Source organism: Caloenas nicobarica, chromosome 2, assembly GCF_036013445.1.
Source record: "Caloenas nicobarica isolate bCalNic1 chromosome 2, bCalNic1.hap1, whole genome shotgun sequence".
Classification (NCBI taxonomy): domain Eukaryota; kingdom Metazoa; phylum Chordata; class Aves; order Columbiformes; family Columbidae; genus Caloenas; species Caloenas nicobarica.
The window spans coordinates 102,475,074-102,494,877 of record NC_088246.1 but is presented as its reverse complement, the minus strand read 5'-3'; the positions used below and the strand labels follow the sequence as shown (position 1 = coordinate 102,494,877).

General features: G+C 41.9%; 2 protein-coding genes across 2 annotated transcripts; one reads left to right on the top strand and one right to left on the bottom strand.

Annotated features, from left to right (window-relative positions):
• Positions 1–4,151: 4,151 nt before the first annotated feature.
• Positions 4,152–11,868, bottom strand: TDP2 (tyrosyl-DNA phosphodiesterase 2). Its single transcript, XM_065628728.1, has 7 exons — positions 11,626–11,868; positions 11,431–11,540; positions 8,154–8,321; positions 6,707–6,798; positions 6,116–6,234; positions 5,573–5,743; positions 4,152–4,758 (listed from the first exon to the last, which is right to left on the bottom strand). The coding sequence occupies exons 1-7, from the start codon at positions 11,851–11,853 to the stop codon at positions 4,477–4,479; spliced, it is 1,170 nt and encodes a 389-aa protein (XP_065484800.1). The 5' UTR covers positions 11,854–11,868; the 3' UTR covers positions 4,152–4,476.
• Positions 11,869–11,923: 55 nt separating this feature from the next.
• ACOT13 (acyl-CoA thioesterase 13) lies at positions 11,924–19,266 on the top strand. Its single transcript, XM_065628727.1, has 3 exons — positions 11,924–12,039; positions 16,192–16,376; positions 18,544–19,266. The coding sequence occupies exons 1-3, from the start codon at positions 11,959–11,961 to the stop codon at positions 18,698–18,700; spliced, it is 423 nt and encodes a 140-aa protein (XP_065484799.1). The 5' UTR covers positions 11,924–11,958; the 3' UTR covers positions 18,701–19,266.
• The last annotated feature ends 538 nt before the right edge of the window (positions 19,267–19,804 follow it).

The following is a 19,804-nucleotide window of genomic DNA, read 5'->3' as shown; positions in this document are numbered from 1 at the left end:
GCTGTATTCAGCAGATATTTTACCTTTTACATCACTGATTAAATTAAGAGGCAAATTAATTGAAGGGCTCTGACTGCTCTTGACTGTCAGCAATTTGGATGCTTATTAAGTGGTTTAAAGTATATTTAATTAAGGATGTATCGCTTCACATCCAAGAATCAGTAAAACATTTAGCACTTATGTCTTCTTAAATTTATTTAAGTATTATCACTGTTTTCTGTAGTTCCAGAATGAGAGTTTTAAAGGCTGTATGCATAATTTCCTCATTCTGAAAGAATGACGAACCACTAATCGCTCTGAATATAGTCTTCTTGCCTGTCTTTTATAATTAGAAAAATTGATTGGTCCTTACAAAGTGTTATGTCTTCGCTTGTTCCTAATAAAAATATTACATTGTTGCTCACTACCTGTTTGAAAGGTTAAGAGAGACTGTGGATCAGAGGAGGTCAGCTAGTAAATGTTAGTAAATGTGTTTGGAGTTTAGGCATTGAGTTGTACACTGTTCGGAACCCTTTTTTCTCTCTTCTTTCCTCCCCAAATTAAAAACCTATCCTAGAAAAACAGCCTTTTTCATGCCTTCCAAAATAGTCCCAAAGGTGTAGCCACATAAACAAAACCAGCCATGACAAAGAAGGCCACGTAAACTGGTGTTTCTTGTGAGTTCATTATGCTTTCCTCTTCTCCAACATCTTCAGAAAAGTTAAACCATCATCTCCTGCCTGCACCTTCCCCACAAATCCTTTGGCCGTAACTACCAGGGAGGCGGAGGAGGAGGCCTAAGTGATGAAAACAAACCCTATGACATTTCTTTGAAGGCTTTTGGTGAGGAAGAAGGGAGCACACAGCAATTCAGAGTGTGTGACTATGCCAGCTCCATTTTAAACCTGGAAGGAAAATCCTGGCAGTTGTGGATATTTTTCACTTCTTTATAGAAATATTTATTTGGGAATACAAAGAAGAGATCATGGGCCCAATGTGAGTTAAAAAAAAAAAAAAAAGCATCAGTGACTTCTCCTTGTTTTTGAAGCTGAGTTGTTACACAATAATGGGATATGTTGAGAGTAATCAGGACATGACATCCTTCCCAAAACAAGCCAGTCTCTTTTGACTTTAGTAAAAGGAATTTGGGGTTTGATGTTTAAAGAAGCGAAAGCAGAACTGGAGATTTCTGCAGCTGGTTTCTGTGGAGATGAATTAACATCCTGAGGTTTATTTGCTTGTTTATTAAGGTCACCTAGGACTCCTGTTGAATCAATGGAAAACTACACCTACCTCAGGTGTCCCCCCGTTCCTGGGACGAAGAGGGGTTGGATCTTATTCGGGGACTTTAGACTGGACATGAGGAAGCATTTCTTTACCCAGAGGGTGGTCAAACACTGGAACAGGTGTCCTAGAGAGGTGGTCAATGTTCCCAGTCTGTCAGTGTTTAAGGGGCATTGGGACAATGCTCTTAACAACGTGCTTTAGCTTTTGGTCAGCCCTGAAGTGTTCAGGCAGTGGTACTACAGGATTGTTGTAGGTCCCTTCCAGCTGAAATATTCTATTCTATTCTATTCTATTCTATTCTATTCTATTCTATTCTATTCTATTCTATTCTATTCTATTAAGGTAGGGATCCATAGATTTGTCTTCTGCTGCCCTAGAATCACAGAATGTCCTGAGTTGGAAGGGACCCACAAGGATCATCAAGTTCAACTCCTGTCCCTGCATGTGACAACTCCACAGGTCACACCATGTGTCTGAGGGCCTTGTCCAGTCTCTTCTTGAACACTGTCAGGCTTGGGGCCGTGACACCTCCCTGGGGAGCCTGTTCCAGTGCTCCACCACCCCCTGGGGGAAGAACCTTTTCCTAATGTCCAACCTAAACCTCTCCTGGCACATCTTCCTGCCATTCCCTCGGGTTCTGTCATTGGTTGCCAGAGAGATCAGCGCCTGCCCCTCCTCCTCTCCTTGTGAGGAAGCACTACACCACCCTGTATCGCCCTATGCCACACTCACCATGTTTGCAGGGTGCAAGACAAGAGGTGGGAAGGGCAATGTCCAGACACACTCCTTCCCCGGCGCTTGGCTGGCTGGAGTGTGCAGCCAGACACATTAAGCTAAGCAATAAAGGCATCAGTGGAGTTTTCCTTGCTGGGCGGGTAGGGCTGTAGGGTTGTGCCACTGCTGTTTGCCTGTGTGACAAGCTGCTTCTTTTTTTAAGTTGCATTAGTTGCAGGTGCCCAGGAACTGGTGGGGAGGGGGCTGCAGGGGCCTCTGTGAGGATCGGCCGGGGATGCCCCACGCCAGATGGTTCCAGCTGTCTCCAGTGGACTCACTGCAGGGCACAGCTGAGCCCCGCAGCCAAGGTGGTGGCTTCTTAGAGAAAGCATACATAAGACAAGGCAGAAACAGCTGCGCAGGCAGAAGAGGAGGAAAAAAAAGTTAGAAACAGCAGAGGGAACACCCAGGTCAGAGGAGGTACTCCATGGCAGAGCACATACTGCCTGAGCCCGTGAACGACCCACAGGGGAGCAGAGGAGAAGCGGGAGAGGGAGGGCACAGCTGAGAGGCACGTTTGTGTGCCGACCATAACCCCCTTCTTGCCACTCCTTACCTTGCTGAAGGGACAGTGTAACCTGCAGCAATAACAAGGGGGAGGAGAGGAGCCTGTGGTGGCATTGATGCTGGGAAAGAGAAAAGGTGTTTCCCCTAGATATTTTAATGTTCTTCTTCTTGTTTCCTAATATCCAAATCAGTAATATATGTATATTACTTGGCATAAATTAATTTCCCCAAATCAAGTTTATTTTGCCCATGAGGGTAACTGGTAAGTGATCTCCCTGTCTTTATCTCACCCCATGAGCTTTCCTGTTTCTGTTTTTCCCCATTTCCTCTTCCCATCTCACTGGGGAAGTGGGGACTGAGTGGCTGGGTGGGAGCTTGGCAACCAGCTGGGGCTAACTGGCCACAGAAGTCCAGCAAAATACAAGTTGTTTGTAAGCTTTGGGCTTCAGAACAAACATGAACAAGTAAAGGAATTCAGGCTGCCAGTCACTGTGTTCACTTTGTGTCACTGACATGGGTTGTCCGTGCTTCTTCTCCATGTCTGTGCACGGAACTTCACATCAGAAAGTTAGGACACTTTTCATTTTAAACCGGTTTAGTACTTTGTATAGCTATGAAACGACAGTTTATACAAGATTGATTACACAGTTCTTTGAGTAAGAAAGTCTGTTTGATCTTTGCAAAGTCAGTGAGACCTTGAGCTGCTCAGGCTTTGCACAACAGTTTACAAGAGCATTGTTTCTAGAAACTCACTGGAAAAATAACACATTTTAATCTGCAACTCATATCCAGGTTAATAAACACAAAGGTATATACCATCCCACATGAACAACTTCCATGCATCTGCCTATATAATTTTCTTGTCGAATAGAAGGTATATCATTCTTCAATCTGTTCAATATAATTCCTACTCAAGAAACCCTTATTCTGTAAGAATCTCGTGATTCTTTCCTCAGCTCCTTGCCTGAAGGAGTACGTATATACAACACAAACTTCAAAATCTAATACAAAACACCCTACAAAAGACAGAGTTGTAAAGGATAATGGAAATCACAGACTCATAGAACAGTTTGGGTTGGAAGGACCTTCAAAGGTCATCTAGTCCAACCCCCTGCAATGAGCAGGGACATGTTCAACTAGATCAGGTTGCTCAGAGCCCCATCCAGCCTGGCCTGGAATATCTCCAGGGATGGGGCATCTATCACCTCTCTGGGCAACCTGTGCCAGTGTTTCACCACCCTCATTGTAAAAAATATCTTCCTCATGTCTAGCTTGAATTGCCCCTTGTCCTGTCGCAACAGGCCCTGCTATAAAGTCTGTCCTCATCTTTCTTACAGGCCCCTTTTAAGTACTGGAAGGCCACAATAAGGTCTCCCTGGAGTCTTCTCCAGGCTGAACAACCCCCACTCTCTCAGCCTGTCCTCACAGCAGAGCTGTTCCACCCCTCTGATCATTTTTGTGGTCTCCTCTGCCCTCTCTCCAACGGGTCCACGTCTTTCCTGTACTCAGGGTGCCCGAAATAGTTACAAAAGAAACAAAGCAGGCATAATAAAAGTATTCTTAAAATAAAAAAGCAGCATTTATTATGAGATTATAACACATGCCAAAATAAAAGTGAGTTTTAAATCACCAAGTATCTTTATGAATTGTATTTACAGGTTTTTCCTCCCATTTTAAGACTAGAATTTGGTTTTGTATTTGTGTGCATTGCTAAAAATAAATTTTCAAAAATGTGATTCAAGAGCAGATGCATGCTATGAAGTAAAGGGATCCTTGGCTTGAAATGGAGCCATTCCAGCAAAAGTCGAGAGCAGAGAATGTATTAGGGTTGAAAATTTAAATACGTCCTTTTTAAACTGAGAGGGTAAAATTTTGTAAAAACAAGAACAGGTCATCTAAAAATTAACAATGCAAGACTTTCTTTTTTTTTTACAATATCACATCAAACTTACACAGAAGACCCCAGTGATCACTAGGGAATCTGCCACAGTCTAGTTTTTCCAATCCGATTAAGTCCATACTTCGTGGAATAATATGTCCCCTGTCTGCTGCAGGCCGAAAGTAAATGCGATCAAATCTCAACTTGCACTTGTACTCTGCATTCAGGTTGGTATTGGAGTAGGTGTCCCAAGTGTAGCGGCAGTGTTGAGGTTTACCCAAAAACTCCCAGATATCCATGATGTTGTTAGGTAAGTTACCCAGTTTAGCAACCTGAAAGTAGAAGGGGAGGGAAAATCCACAAGATACTGAATTCACAAATTTTACCTTCAAAAACACAGCATCCCTTTTTTTCTGCGAAACATGAGTTGTTAAAAACAAAGATATGGGAGACGTTTCTATATTGTGGTATTTCTCAGGATACTCTAAAGCATGACCAATTCCTATCGTACCTTCTAAATCCAAAACATGTTACAAAATAAACATTCAGCTCTGAAATTTTGAGGTATGGGGGTCAACACTATGTCCTTGAAATAATGTCATTCCAGCTTACTGCAATGAAATTTCATGATAGGGAAAGATGAAACACTGACCTTTTAGTAATAAAGCACAAATCTAACTTTTAATATCAGCAGTCAAAAACAACTTGTAATTTTGAATATCTCTGTGATGGGGTATTAATTTTAAACTCCCAAGATGTATTTCTCCAGAGCACCCTCTTCTTGCATTAACTCTCTTGAGAATCAGAGAGCTGAGCAAGTAAAGGTCAGGTTCTCAATATCAGAAGATGCTTTTCAACTTGAAACTTCATCGACTACCCCTGCATCTCATCAGACATAAATATTACCAATGAAACATTTTGTTATTTGGGGGGGGAGCTCTTCATATACACGACCTCAGCTATAACAATGCCTCAGCATAGCAATGCCGCAGCTTCCACTTAGTCGTGCTTCCACTTTTTAAGAATAAATGTTGCGTATCTCTGTTCTGCCTAAGCAGGTAATTTCTCATAAAGGCAACAGAAAAGCCTGAGAAGATTTTGTCAGGGTACCTTCTCAAAATAACAAAGTTGCTTATTTCCATTTACCTCACTGTCTCTGAGGTTTGTATCCCCTCCAAATATAACGGTGGTGGACTCAGACTCCTTCTGCATTTTGTTTAACACTATTTTCAATTGCTTCATACGTTCTTTAGAGTGATCTTTAGTGCTCTCCAGATGAGAAGTCATAAGGCAAAGTTCATTACCAGATATGCTCACCTGTGCATGAAACAAAGAGGCAATGTTACTATCCACATCAGGATAAGAAGTTCAAAGACAAAATCTAATCACAAAGTAAATTATTGATTGACAAAGCTCTGGTTAATATTAGTTTTACATTGAAGTGGCTGACAAGTGGATAACAGGCTTTCAGTTTTGTTTTCAGAGGTTATGAGACTTGGAAACAAAGTATGGCCAGTAACTTACATAAAGATCTAAGTTTTTTAGTATCAAATGCAACTGGGTTTCTGTGTTTGAAGAAGTTTTTCTGCTGTTTGAGACTGTCACAGAGTAAAGCCAGTCCAGCCTTTCCTGGGATTTTTTGTTTTGAAGGGAGAAATACAGCTGTTCAGTACATACTGACTCACTCACATGCACAACCAAAAGGTTCCTCATCATAGAGGTTGTTGGAAAAGGTATTATCTCACATTTCAGTATCTTCACTCTTGATTTCTTCAACATTATAACAGTGAAATAGCCATCTATGTTACCTAAAGAAGAACAGGGAAAAAAAATGGTCGAGGATATCTTCTGTCATGCCATAAATAAGTTAAGGTTCTGCAAGAGACCTTTTTACCATGACCTGGGAGAATCGTCTTAATTTGTAAAATTAAGTCATTAGTTAGAAGTTTCGTAATAGTGGTGTGAATTTTTCAGATATTTTAAAAGCAAATATTAAGAAATGACTTCTCTATGGCACTTTTTTGGCTACCCTTGCTGTCAGTCTTTCAAAATGCAGAAAAAAATACAAAGGAAACCACCAGGCAAGCAAGCTTTTTGCATGCATAATTTGCATCAGACTATATCCTGATATCAAAACACAGAAAATAATTTAAGTGCTTTCTTCTTCACTTTCCTCCTTTCATTCCTACAAATGGTCAGAGATTTAGGTAGGAGAGACAGAGTAAAACCTAACTTACTTTTTCTGATTTCTGTCTTTAGAAACTGAGGGTTATTTCTTACCTGGAATAACAGTGTAACTGCTCGCTCTCATCTCTAGAAAACGGAGATGTGGTTGGACGACCTCTTGTAAAAACACAACATCTGGACTATATCTGAAATTGGCAAGAAAAGATTTTAAATTAACCACTACAGTCTGGGGCCAAATGGAAGAGGATCAGGGATTTCAGGTGCACCTTGCCCTCATATTCCTAGATATTGTAAAAATCTGTTGGGTTTTTTTGCTTGTTGGTTTGGTTTTGGTTGTCAGTTTTTGTTTGCTTGTTGGTTGTTTTGTTGTTGTTGTGGGGGGGGGGGGTTGTTGGTTTGGTTTTTGGGTTTTTTGGTTGTTTTTTTTTTTTTTAAACTCCATCATATTTAGCTGCATATAGACACATTGCCATAAGGGAGGAAACTATTATTATTATGGAGAGGGAACTGACAAGGTAACAAAATGCATTACTTCCTTGTACCTTGATCTTGCAAACATTTGCACAGGTTTCATATACCACATACATGAGGAATTCAACTTATGCAGCTTTGGAACATGTTCTGCAACATCCAAGTTCTCCAGAAGACTCCAACCACCACCTCATTCCCTTACAAGAAATCCTCCCAGGTAATCTGCCATTAATTTTCTCCAGTCTCATCAATACCAAGCTCTTTTATTTCTTAAAGCTGTGCAATCAGTAACAGTTCATGTGGGGCAGTAGTCCTGAAAATACTGGTTTAGATATGACTTTATAGCTGTCCCTATTTTTGCTACACTGCTGAATAACCCTCCTCTAAGCAGGTGAAGGACAAACCTAAGGCCTTATTTACAGAAGAAAAATACTGTCACCCCAGATTAACAAAATCAAGTGAAAAGTGATTTAGTCATGGTGTTTCTGCTGTTTTAAGAATTTAAATGATCATTTGTTTAAATAATTTAATTTACACTGACAAGCTACTGTATTAGGGAAAATCAATTTATGTAATTGTTAAATTGCTCATTAAAATATTCATAGAAGGCTACCACTGGTGAAACTATAAAAGGTAATCACACATTCTATCATTTTTCTCTTGCCTTGCACATTTTGTTTTTTGATAGACAAGCAACAGCAATGACAAGATGGCAACTTTTCACATTTCACTAAAAAATAACCTTTTTTGTTGTTTCAAACAGTTTGCTCTAGTGTAGAGTTATTTATATTACTGGAATGAGACAAAAAAGCTTCTTAAAGTAGTATTATAAAAAACCTTTTTAAACTAGAAAGCACAAAGTATTTAACGTTCAGGATGCTGCATAGGTTCACACCTCTTCCAACCAGTATATCAACTTTTATCCAGCTATTTAGGATTTATAAAGTGATTGTACTGTTGCATCTAAAGTTAAGATAATTTGGGCGTGAAGATTTGTAAACAACTAAAACGAGATGCTTTTTCCTTTAAAGCTGGGTACACAACAATACAAAGATGAAGCTACACTTACAATGCCAGGTAAGAACAGATTCCTCTAGCTCTTTCTTTTAGATTTCCTACATCCAGCCCATCAACGTTCCAGGTTATCAGTGAGAAGCTGCTGTCATCTTCTTGTTGCCTCGAGTCTGCACTATTGACGCCAGCATTACTAGTAGTCGCATCTCCTGTGAGGTCAATACTGAAGAGAGAGTTTACTTGTTTGTCAAAATGCATAATACTATTCTTCCTGCAATTACCTTCCTTATCTTCTAAAGAAAAATGTTTTAGACCCATCACAATTTACAGGTGGCCATCTAAAATTTTTCCAACATATAAGTTAACATGTATTGATTTCAACATCATTTAAAAGCACAGTAACTGAAACATACAAACCTCAGTCATACAGAGCCTTGGTACACAGGTGAACTAAGTGTTTTTTCCTCTTCCTTATAAACACAAGATAACAGTTATCATTCTGATTTAAGTTAATCACATGGTGACCAATGTAATCCAAAGCACTTGAGTAATTCAACTCTTCCCCATTGAAATATAGGGTGGCTCTGTATATTAGTTTTTCAAGCATTTTTCTAGCATATAAGAAATAGAGAACTGCAGCCAGGACTTGCTTTTATGTGCCCATCTTTGTAGTACAGCTGAGATTCTTTCAATCGTGGAACCCCCTAGGGAGGTACATGTACAAACTTATTCTCGTGACAAACTGATAATTCTTTTATTTGTGAATATTCACCCCAATTCCCACCTGAAAAACACAGGCCCTGTCTACCCTGTTGATCTGACAAAGGCTAAGCAACACTGTCAAAGTTTAAGTGTCCTGTCTAGTAATTGTTTGGGGACTGTGTTGCTAAAGACAACCAGACTCTAACATGGTTGTGCTGGTTTGGCTGGGATGGAGTAAATTTTCTTGATAGCAGCTCATATGGTGATGTGGTTTGGACTTGTGACCAAAACAGTGCTGGTATCCCAGGGATGTGTTAGGTGTTGTGAGCAGTGCTTACACAGCATCAAGGCCTTCTCTGCTTCCCCTGCCGCTCCAACAGTGAGTGGGCTGGCGTGGGCAGGAGGTTGGGAGGGGACACAGCCAGGACAGTTGACCCAAATTCACCAAAGAGACATCCCAGACCATACGACATTGTGCTCAGCAATAAAAGCAGAGGGAAAGGAGGAAGAATCCTGCTTTTCTGGAGATGGCTGAACACCTACCTGTCAATGGGAAGTAGCGAGTGAATTCCTTGTTTTGCTTTGCTCGCATGCATGGCTTTTGCTTTACCTATAAAAACATCTTTATCTCAACCTGTGAGTTTTCATACTTTTACCCTTCCAATTCTCTCCCCCGCCTCACTCTGGGAAGAAGAGATTAAGTGGGTGTGTGGGGCTGAGCTGCCCACTGGGGTTAAACCACAGTACTGATCCAATGTAAATTCCTTGAGTAAAGGGAAACTCTGTAACAAAATACAGTAAATAGCATAGCTAAGACTAGACAAACTGTATTTTGGTGAAGCTGGGATACTAGAGTTTTCGTTTTGAAGGCACAATTTGTATATACACATGAAAATAAGGTCTTGACCCAAACCAAATCTATTCCCTAGAACTTAGCACTGGTTTTGTACTGGGTGCTGCACAAACAATGTAAGATTCCACTACCATGCACGTGTAATCTAAACTCAACAGAAAAACAAAAGCAAAGGAGAGGAAGCTAATGGATATTTAAGTAGTCAAATAACACAGTATATGCCTCCAATATTTCCATGACTATTTTTTATATTTATATTGTAATATGAAGGATTATGAGATAAAATATGAAAGTCTATGTGATCTTCCTCTGACTGGGAGATCTCCAAATAGTCCTCCCTCCCAACACATCCTGCATACAACAGCTCAAGGCAGAACCCACAGTGCAAAGACGGACAAAGGCTGGAAAAGAAAAAAGTGCTGCCAATTTGATAGAGATATTTTCTGACTCATCATAGACTACCTAGAGACCAATGCTAATACTCGGTAGGCTTGCATTTTTCATACATACACATCAAGCAAAACCAGGTATGCTGTCATCAAATACCTCTTATTCATAACTATAAAGATCATAAGGGCTCTCCTACACAACATGCAAGTCTGTAATAAATAAATCTACTGGAAAAAAGCTTCCCTTGGCACTGCGAATGACAGAGATCTGTAAAAGCTCAATTCCACACACAGCTGAATACCCTTGGTATGCCCCATGGGTATGCTGTGAGATCATCTGTACAGGTAAGGCACAGAGCTCAGGTCCTAACTTGCACAGGTATATTTAACAAGGTGTGCAAGTATCTGTCAATTTTATTTACAGAAATATAAATACATCTAGTATATGACATACATGCACAGTTTACACTTATACAAATGTGTGTATGTACAGTAAAATCTGCATATGTATTGCTACACAAGGCAAGACCACAAAAAGAAAATGACCCTGTCCCTTCTCGAAAAGGCTCCCCATCTGCTAGCCCTGAGGAAGGCGGCTGAAGCATCCACAGAGGGATGAAGCATCCTCTCAAGAGAAGCTGACTGTTCCCCTCGAAGCGGGCAGCCTTGGGAAACAACGAGAACCAGGGCAGAAACTTAAGTGCGAGGCACGGAAACCACCTGCCCCACCACAGCTCAGCAGAGGTGCCGGGTCAGGCGGAGAGCGGAGCGCTGCTCCCGGGGCGGGGGACGCTAGGGCCCGGGAGGTACCTCTCCCCGGGTGCGGGGGCCCTGCATCCCCCCGCGGAGGGGAACCCGCCTACAATCGGGAGCACCGCTCCCCTCGCCCCGCCAGGCTGGGCGCCCCCGACCCGTCGCCTGCCACATCACAGAATCAATCACAGAATGTTGGGGATTGGAAGTGACCTCGAAAGATCATCTAGTCCAATCCCCCTGCCAGAGCAGGAACACCTAGATGAGGTTACACAGGAAGGCGTCCAGGCGGGTTTTGAATGTCTCCAGAGAAGGAGACTCCACAACCTCCCTGGGCAGCCTGTTCCACTGCTCTGGCACCCTCACTGAGAAGAAGTTTCTTCTCATATTTAAGTGGAAGCTCCCGTGTTCCAGTTTGTATCCATTGCACCTTGTCCTATCAATGGTTGTCACCGAGAAGAGCCTGGCTCCATCCTCATGACACCCATCCTTTACATATTTATAAACATTAATGAGGTCACCCCTCAGTCTCCTCTTCTCCAAGCTAAAGAGACCCAGCTCCCTCAGCCTTTCCTCATAAGGGAGATGCTCCACTCCCCTAATCATCTTCGTTGCCCTCCCCGGGTGTCACCTACCAGCTGCCAGGCCCGGCGCTGGCTGCCGCCGCCTCCTCCACATCCTCCTTCGCATACTCCTCCACATCCTCCTCTTCCAGCGGCGGCTCGAAATAGGCGTTCAGCGCCCTCTGAAACACAGAGGCAGACGGCAGGGAAGGGGCCGCCGCCACCGCCGGGACAGCCCCGCGGCCCCGCCGCCGCCTCCGGGCGTACCTGCAAGTGCCAGTCGTTGTCGGCCAAGAAGCTGCGCGCCACGGCCGCGTCGCTGCTGGTGACGGCGGCGAACTCGGAGCACAGCACCTTCCTCCGCTTGGCGAGGTGCAACTCGTCCTCCTCTTTCTTCTTCTTCTCCGCCGGTAGCGGGGGTTCCCTCCCGGCCTGCGGGCACCGGCCCTCCTTCTCCTTCTCCTCCTCCCGCCGCCCCATCACCGCCGCCTCCATGGCTTCCCCGGGCGGGGAGCTGCAGGCGGAAGCCGGGGGGAAGCTCCTCCCGCCGGGGTTGCCGTTCCGGGGCGCGGGCGGGTGACCGTGGGGCGGGCGGGCAGCATGGAGTTGACGATGGAGGCCCTGAGGCAGGCTATGAAGTACATGGTGGAGTCGCAGGGCTTCGACCGGGTGCTCCGCAAGGTACGGGCGGGCCGGCGGGAGGGGCACGCGGGAGGGTCTCCCGCGCGCCGCGGCCGTTAACGGCAGCGACAGCCTCTGGCTGGAGACACGCCGGTTCGGCCGAGGCGGGGCTGCTCGTTCGAAGACCGGTTTTTCCCCTCGCGGAATAAAAAGCTGCACCGAGGGAACAGCAGGAAGATGTGCCAGGGGAGGTTTAGGCTGGACATGAGGAAAAGGTTCTTCCCCCAGGGGGTGGTGGAGCACTGGAACAGGCTCCCCAGGGAGGTGTTACGGCCCCAAGCCTGACAGTGTTCAAGAAGAGACTGGACAAGGCCTCAGACACATGGTGTGACCTGTGGGGTTGTCACATGCAGGGACAGGAGTTGGACTCGATGATCCTTGTGGGTCCCTTCCAGCTCAGGACATTCTATGAGGTGTACTTTCCTTACAGGCAGTCTCGCTGCCTGAGGCTCGGCTGAGGCCTGGCGAAGCCATGCTGTCTGGCCAGGGCAGTGCCCACCTCAGGTGCTGCTTCGGGTGGGCAGCAGCACGGTGAGCAGTGCCCCTGGGCCAGGCCACCAGAGCTGGAGGAGGCCAAGGCCCGTGGTGGGTGGGTGGGTGGGTTAGCCAAACCCCGACTGCCATGGGGTGGCTGTGGGCACATCAGAAGCCTGGGGATGCAGGCCTGCCCCTGCTGTTGCTTTTTCACAGATTCACAGAATGGTTGGGGTTGGAAGGAACCTCTGGAGATCATCTAGTCTACCCCCACTGCTAAAGCAGGTTCACCCAGAGCAGATTGCACAGGAATGTGTCCAGGCGGGTTTTGAATGTCTCCAGAAAAGGAGACTCCACAACCTCTCTGGGCAGCCTCTTCCAGTGCTCTGGCACCCTTAAAGTAACGAAGTTTCTCCTCATATTCAGATGGAACCTCCATTTTCCCTGGATTCAGGATTTCCTAACAGGGATGTGGGGCCCTGAGGGCAATGCACAATAGAAAACACAGTTATTACTCAATAACTCTTTAAATACGCTGCCTTCCAGTACCTCTCAGGAGACAAAGATTGTGCTGAATAGCTTTACCATGAGTTATTTAGTAACTAGTATTCTCCTCTTCGTAGTACCTGTGACTTAGCTAACTTACAGGATTGTGAAATTATGAAATGATTTATTACTCTTCTCTGTCAAAAAAAGAAAAAAAAATAGCTTGTTATAACATCTGACATTTCACCTGGAAGCCAGGCCAAAACCACAAGCGCTTAAGTGCTCTGTGAGCTTCTAGCAAGACTCAGTATAAACAAATATATTTGACTGATATGGCTCTAATGTAATACTACCTTACAAACAAAAAAAGTTGAAATGACGTTACTGTGTCATCTTAAATTTTGTAGTGTGCAGCTGATGTGTTCTCAAGCTGCTGTGTAGGGTGGTCCTATGAAGTAGTTTCAGTGTTCTCATGAAATTTAGCAATGCTAGAATTCTCCATGTAATTTCTGTTATATTTCTTTTATTTCTACGAGGGCAAGCAGAGGGAGTTGGGCTTGTTCAGCCTGGAGAAGAGAAGGCTCCAGGGAGACCTTATTGTGGCCTTTCACTACTTAAAATGGGCCTATAAGAAAGATGGGGACAGACTTTTTAGCAGGGCCTGTTGCGATAGGACAAGGGGTAATGGTTTTAAACTAAAGGAGGGGAGATTCAGGCTAGAAAGGAGGAAGAAATTTTTTACAATGAGGGTGGTAAAACACTGCCACATGTTGCTCAGAGAGGTGGTAGATGCCCCATCCCTGGAGATATTGGAGGCCAGGCTGGACGGGGCTCTGAGCAACCTGATCTAGTTGCGGATGTCCCTGCTCATTGCAGGGGGTTGGACTAGATGACCTTTGAAGGTCTCTTCCAACCCAAACGGTTGTATGATTTTGTTTATTTGTGTAACTGTGACATGGAATGATGCAGTAAATGTATCTAAGAAAGCCAACCATGTCCAGATTTATATGTTTTGCATTGTAAAAGAGCAAGTGTAATATTGGAAGCAGTGTTTTTATTGACAGCTCCATGATCTGATACATTTAATAGAAAGTAATTATTTGCAAAGCAACTGTCCTTGTCTTGTTTCCCCAAGACATTTTGGTCTCGTATATAAAAAGTATAAAGCCTTAAATTTAAGAAGCTTGTTTATTTGTGGAGCTGAATTAGTTCTTAGTCAGCTCTTCACTGTGATAACTTTACTTTTCCTTAAAATCCTATCAAGTGGAGAGCAAATGCAGTATTTCAGCTCATAAAGGTAACTGGCTAGAAGTGAGTCTTGGGAGACAGGCTTCCTGCTTTGCTCCAGAATACTTTTAGACTTTTTCTGCAATCTCCTTATAGAATTATGATGCTGCGAACATAACAATAAAAGTATAGTTTTGTTTTAATTTAAAGTATCTGATGTTTTTCTGGGAGGTAACTGAAGCCTTTCTTACCATAACTAAATATGACTAAAGATTTTTCCTGTTCTGGAGAAGACAGATTTCAGTCTGAAACTTTACAGCTCCTGTATCAGACTTAGTTTTTTGTTTAATTCCAATGTAGTATCTACATAGGGCTTAACAACCGTGTTTTTTAAAGCTCTTTCTCCGAAGAAGGAGAGCATCGCAGTAGTGGCTGGAAGCCAAAGCAGCATACTGTTCGCTGAGGTAGATGCGTGGGAGGACAGGCAAGAAGAGCTGTGAGAAGTACAAAGCAGCAGCTCTGGCTGGAAACATTCAAATACTGAGCTATTTTCATCAAGGAGAGCAGGCAGCTAGTGCCAGATCAGAGCAACAACAAATGAAACCAGATGCTTTCCTTGCCTGGCTGATGGATTGGAGCACTCCCTGACGGCAGTGGAAACCATCTGCTCCCAGTGTCAAGCATCAGTAAAGTCCTCATTAGAAATTCCATCAGAAATTTAGGCCTCCAGTCAGCATGCCTGTTTAGGACTTGGGATTTTCATTTATCAAGGTGCTGTTTCTATATTAGGACACTGCCTCTGTGATTTCCCCTCTGCTTAATTCCAATTTTTTCCATTCGTAGATCGATTGTGTACTGTGTCATCGTTTATCTTAGTATCATTTCTCTGCAAAATCTGGATAAACTTTGGCCTATCAGAAAGGGACATTGGCTGAAACTTGAGTTCTTAGGCTGCATTATAAATAAGGAATAATGAAACTGGAGACATTTCAATCTTAATTCCTTTGAAGATTAAAAAGATTTAAGTCAGCTCCAGTGATACAGTATGGAAACATTTAAGTTAAAAAAGAATAGTAAAAAAAATTACAAAATCAGTAGGAATTATAATAAATATTATGCTCACATTTGACTTGTGATACAAGTACTTCAAAGTCATAATTGTAGATGTAGATGTATATGCTGAACTTACCCCAGGTTTGCATTTGCTTTCAGATTTTGAATACTGTGCAACTAACTAAAGAAACTTGAAATTAAAAAAGATTTTAAAATACTGAATTGCAATAACTTCTTGGTTTCAGAGGTCCAGCTTCTTGTGTTGGTTACACGGGGAAGCGTGGTACCATAGATGTACCGTAATTTTTCTATTTAACACCTATGGGCTGGAGTAAAAGTGTGCATGCAAATCATGATGCTGTAATACAGTGTGATACAGCCTTGGATACTTCTACCCAGGAGTATGAATTTCAGGTCAGGGAGGCCAATTTGATTAGCATTTCCAAGGCTTATTTCAAAATACTGATTTTTTACTGAAGTTGCTCTAGTATAATGATTAATTAATTACTGCCAGTCTCATTTCCATTTCATGAGCTAATAAGTACACTTTCACAGCTATGGTACACACAGAGCAGTTTTGTGTTCTCTTTAATCTGGCTTTTCAGTCACAGATTAAAGCAAAAGGAAAATTGGAGAAGAATGTTGTCTTCTGAGCAGTTCCTGAGAGCACAGCAAGTATTGAAGTTTTGTTAAGCTGTCAGTTTAAATATTTATCTACACTAGAAGTACAAATTCTTCTAAGGCTCAGATATGGAAATACCTGAAGTGACAGTTGAATTACTACATTTTCCATCTTTTAATTTGTCTCAGGAGTCCAGAATTTAAAAAGATTTACTTTCAGTTTAACTCAGGGTAGTATCAGGTGTTGGTACTGTTGTCAGTAAGTTTTTTATTCCTTTTTTGGTTATACAGGTGAAACTTCTTTCTGCAACTCCTGGAAAAATTGTTTGTGAAATGAAAGTAGAGGAGGAGCACACAAACAGATTTGGCACATTACATGGAGGCTTGACAGCCACACTTGTAGATGTGGTGTCAACAACAGCATTGATATACACAGAAAGAGCAGCGCCTGGGGTCAGTGTGGACATGAACATCACGTAGGTATCATCCACCGTATTTACCAGAACACACTAATGTTTCTTCCCCTAACACAGTATTGGCTCTGTTGTATGTCATTTCGACACTGTAGTGCTCACTTAAAACAAGTGTTTTCTTTGGTTTCAGAAGTCTTGTTTTGATAAGGGGGGGATGTATTTAAGGGTATTGCCATTTGGTTGCAAAATGTGAGTTGGACTTTAAGCTTTTATTTGTTACATACATGTAAGAATTGGTACCCATTCATTCACAGAATGTAAAGGGATGTCAATATGTGGTAAATTTTAGTCTTATGAAATTGGCTCAACTTTTGTCTTTGCTTGTGAAGGTATGTTAGAGTGCATCCTCAAACACCAAAATCTAGGGTAAGCAGCTTTCTATAAACCCCTTTTTTTAGTATTAGTCCATAAAATGTTAAAACATGAAAATGATTAAAACTGGAAACAGTTCAGCTCTGTTGTATGCACAGATAGAGGGTGAATTACAGATTGAATCAATTTCTCACTGGGGGAAGATTCCTTTGCTCTAGGTCATTTCAAGGTAGTTTTATATTGAGAATAGTTCTTTCTGTAATGCAAATTTAAAGCACCATGTCGTTAAAAAAAAAAAAAAAAAGTTCTGAAACCTTTGATCATGTCAGCTTTGCTTCATTACTTTTAATGAAGAGATTATAACTGATTGGAACTAAAGTAATCCTACTTGAAATAACTAGCACAGAGCATTAAAAATCTTGGAAAAGTAACCCCTCATCAAAACTGTCTTTAAATTTTAAATTAAAAAAAGCTTTAAAAGTGTGTGGGGAGTGATCTGGGTCTTTGCCAGATTCCCTCCTTTACCTTCAGCACCCTCTGATTTCTCCACTGGGCGGGTGGGACTGGAGCATCTATTTAAGCTTTATACTACCACTGTGATTACCAGGAAGTGAAAACCTGAAATTCCTCTATGATTATGTATTTTTCCCCTACACTAGTATAACAAGAGGCCAAAATCTAAATTATTTACACTATCAAGTATGCCTATTCAGTTACATAAAGGCTAAAATCTTAAGATAGTGCTGTCTCTAGAGGTGATCCAAAATGACCGAGTAGCATAACCTTTAGGAAATGTTATCTGAAGCAATATTAATAGCTTTGTTTAACCTAGACTGCTGCTTTCAGTGAACAAGTCATATTGGATATTGAATATTGCTATAATACAACCTTTTCCTTTTTAAGAAAGAGCTTTTTAAAAGGCTGTCATGAGGAAACTATTTCAGTAATGGGAAGAACAGAGAGAAACAGAGAAACTTTTTTTAATCACAAGAGGATCAGCAGTAGCCTCTAAGAATGAACTAAGATTGAAACCCTGCCCCTGTCAACTAATGGAGCTTGCAGTACATCAGCATTAGGTGTGACTGACATACTTTTGGCATGGTGTCATGTAAAAAAAGGCTGGCTGATGAAATTTATCTCAATAAGATTTATATCCAGCAATTATACATTCTGCTTTGTAATATTGTTCCCTTGCCTCAGATCATGGTTGGATCCTGTTCTTCCTAATTCTTTCCAGCCATTTTGTGGGGGAATTTCTTCCTATTCCCTGGAGAGTGTATTTTAAAAGCACACCCTCCTATTCGTGTAAATAAAACCAGTTATCTAATTAATGGAAACAGCATTAAACCTGGGAAGTCTGAAGGGGTCCTAGATTTCCATGACTTTTCTCTGACCAGGGTATGGGAAGCCGTTAATCTGTGCTTAGGTTCCATACAGAAATGACCTTCAGGAGCCTTTGTAATGGAGACATTTTGCAGCTCAACCAGCCAGACTGGTTTAGAAAGGCTGTAGGGAGCCAGCAGTGGCTGGAATAGGACTTGGAGCTGAACTTTTAACTGAGGTCCTTTATACCCAATTGGTTTCTGTTCCAAAATGGACTTTTCCTCAGAACCAAGCCAATGGGTTTTTTTCTATCCTCCATTTTCTCAGAGAACTCTTATACTGAATTACCGCTGAAGTACTTGGAGGAGCTCAAGGGCTTTTAAGAAGTGAGGATTTGCAAGCAGGCTGTTAGAGAGAGATGTGTCTTTATTACTCACTTTTGCTAATTCCCTTCATGATAATCTAAAATACAGAAATATTCTTGGATTTGTGCTCTGTACAGCCTCTTACCTGTTAATTTTGTTCTTCATTGAAGATATACTTCTGCTGCTAAGATTGGAGAAGAGATACTGATTACAGCTCAGATTTTGAAGCAAGGAAGAAATCTTGCATTTGCCAGCGTGGACTTAACAAATAAGGCGTCAGGAAAGTTAATTGCACAAGGTAGACATACAAAGTATATAGGAGATTAATATAAGAAAGTAATTTAAAAATAATTATATTGGGCTTAAGAATCCCATATAGAATTGTTTTCTAATTTATGCAGTAAGACATTACCTGCACAAAGGTGTAATAGTCTATATAAAGTAAATTAGTCTCACTTCCATAATAAATCAACAGATTTCTTGATTATCACCAGTATTGCTACAAGCCTAAAATTAGTGCCTATTTTGGAATGAACAACAGAGTATGATAGCATGGGGATGCATCTGGCTATTTTTGGTCAAGCCAGCAGAAAGGAAGAGTCTTTGGACCAGCCATATGGCTTACCAGCATGACAGTGTTTTAAGAGATCTGGGGTTTTTTGCCTGTGGTGTCATTGTATGACAAAGCAACCCTGTCTTCAGGCCCATCACAGTCACGTGCAATCAATACTGTATATGCTTACAATGAAACTACCTGTTCTGTAAGATGATTGTACAGATTTTCTATAACATAGCGTGAAACTGGTTTGAAAGTGTAAAGCAGGCTAATACAGAATGTAATTTACTGATGCTATTACAAACTCAAAAGTATTCAATAAAGCTTTCTGAAACTACCTTTTTAAAGATTATTTAATAGTTTTGTAACCTCTTTGCAGCAAGTAAAAGCTTGCCAGCATGGAGTGGTCGAGAGAGAGTGTGGTGGAACCCTTGTACCCAAATTCACCTGAGAGATTTAATCTGTCATTCCAGAATGTGAAAATGCAGTTGTATCATCCAGGCTTTTTAACTCTACGTACATGAATTTCTGGCTATATTTGTTTCAAAAATCATCAGCTGAGAGTTAGAGATGCATCAAAATAAATTTGGTGGGACTTCCATCAGGCTAAGGCTGTAGAGTATTTGACTAGGGTTGAATTTGGTGGAGTTAAGCTGCTATTCATCAGCTGAAGACTTGTCTCTTCATGCACTGTTGTGGACAAGTTTAACTGCTTTCTTCAAACTGATGATGAACAATCCTTGGCAAGGCTATCACACTGTAATAAAAACAGCAATGCTACATATGCACTGCAAGTTTACATAAACCATAATCTTAGTTTTTCTTCTGTAGTGGAAGATTTGGAAAACTTAATCTACGCTAGTAAAGGGCATGCA

Bases quoted from the DNA above. Each gene is read 5' to 3' on its own strand.
- TDP2 (XM_065628728.1), bottom strand. From the start codon at position 11,853: ATGGAGGCGGCGGTGATGGGGCGGCGGGAGGAGGAGAAGGAGAAGGAG. The intron at 6,799-8,153 runs GTAAGTGTAGCT...TGCCAATTTCAG, and splicing joins ATCTGTTCTTACCTGGCATT to ATATAGTCCAGATGTTGTGT. The intron at 5,744-6,115 runs GTGAGTGAGTCA...TTTCATGCACAG, and splicing joins GGAACCTTTTGGTTGTGCAT to GTGAGCATATCTGGTAATGA.
- ACOT13 (XM_065628727.1), top strand. From the start codon at position 11,959: ATGGAGTTGACGATGGAGGCCCTGAGGCAGGCTATGAAGTACATGGTG. The intron at 12,040-16,191 runs GTACGGGCGGGC...TTGGTTATACAG, and splicing joins TCGACCGGGTGCTCCGCAAG to GTGAAACTTCTTTCTGCAAC. The intron at 16,377-18,543 runs GTAGGTATCATC...TCTTCATTGAAG, and splicing joins AGTGTGGACATGAACATCAC to ATATACTTCTGCTGCTAAGA.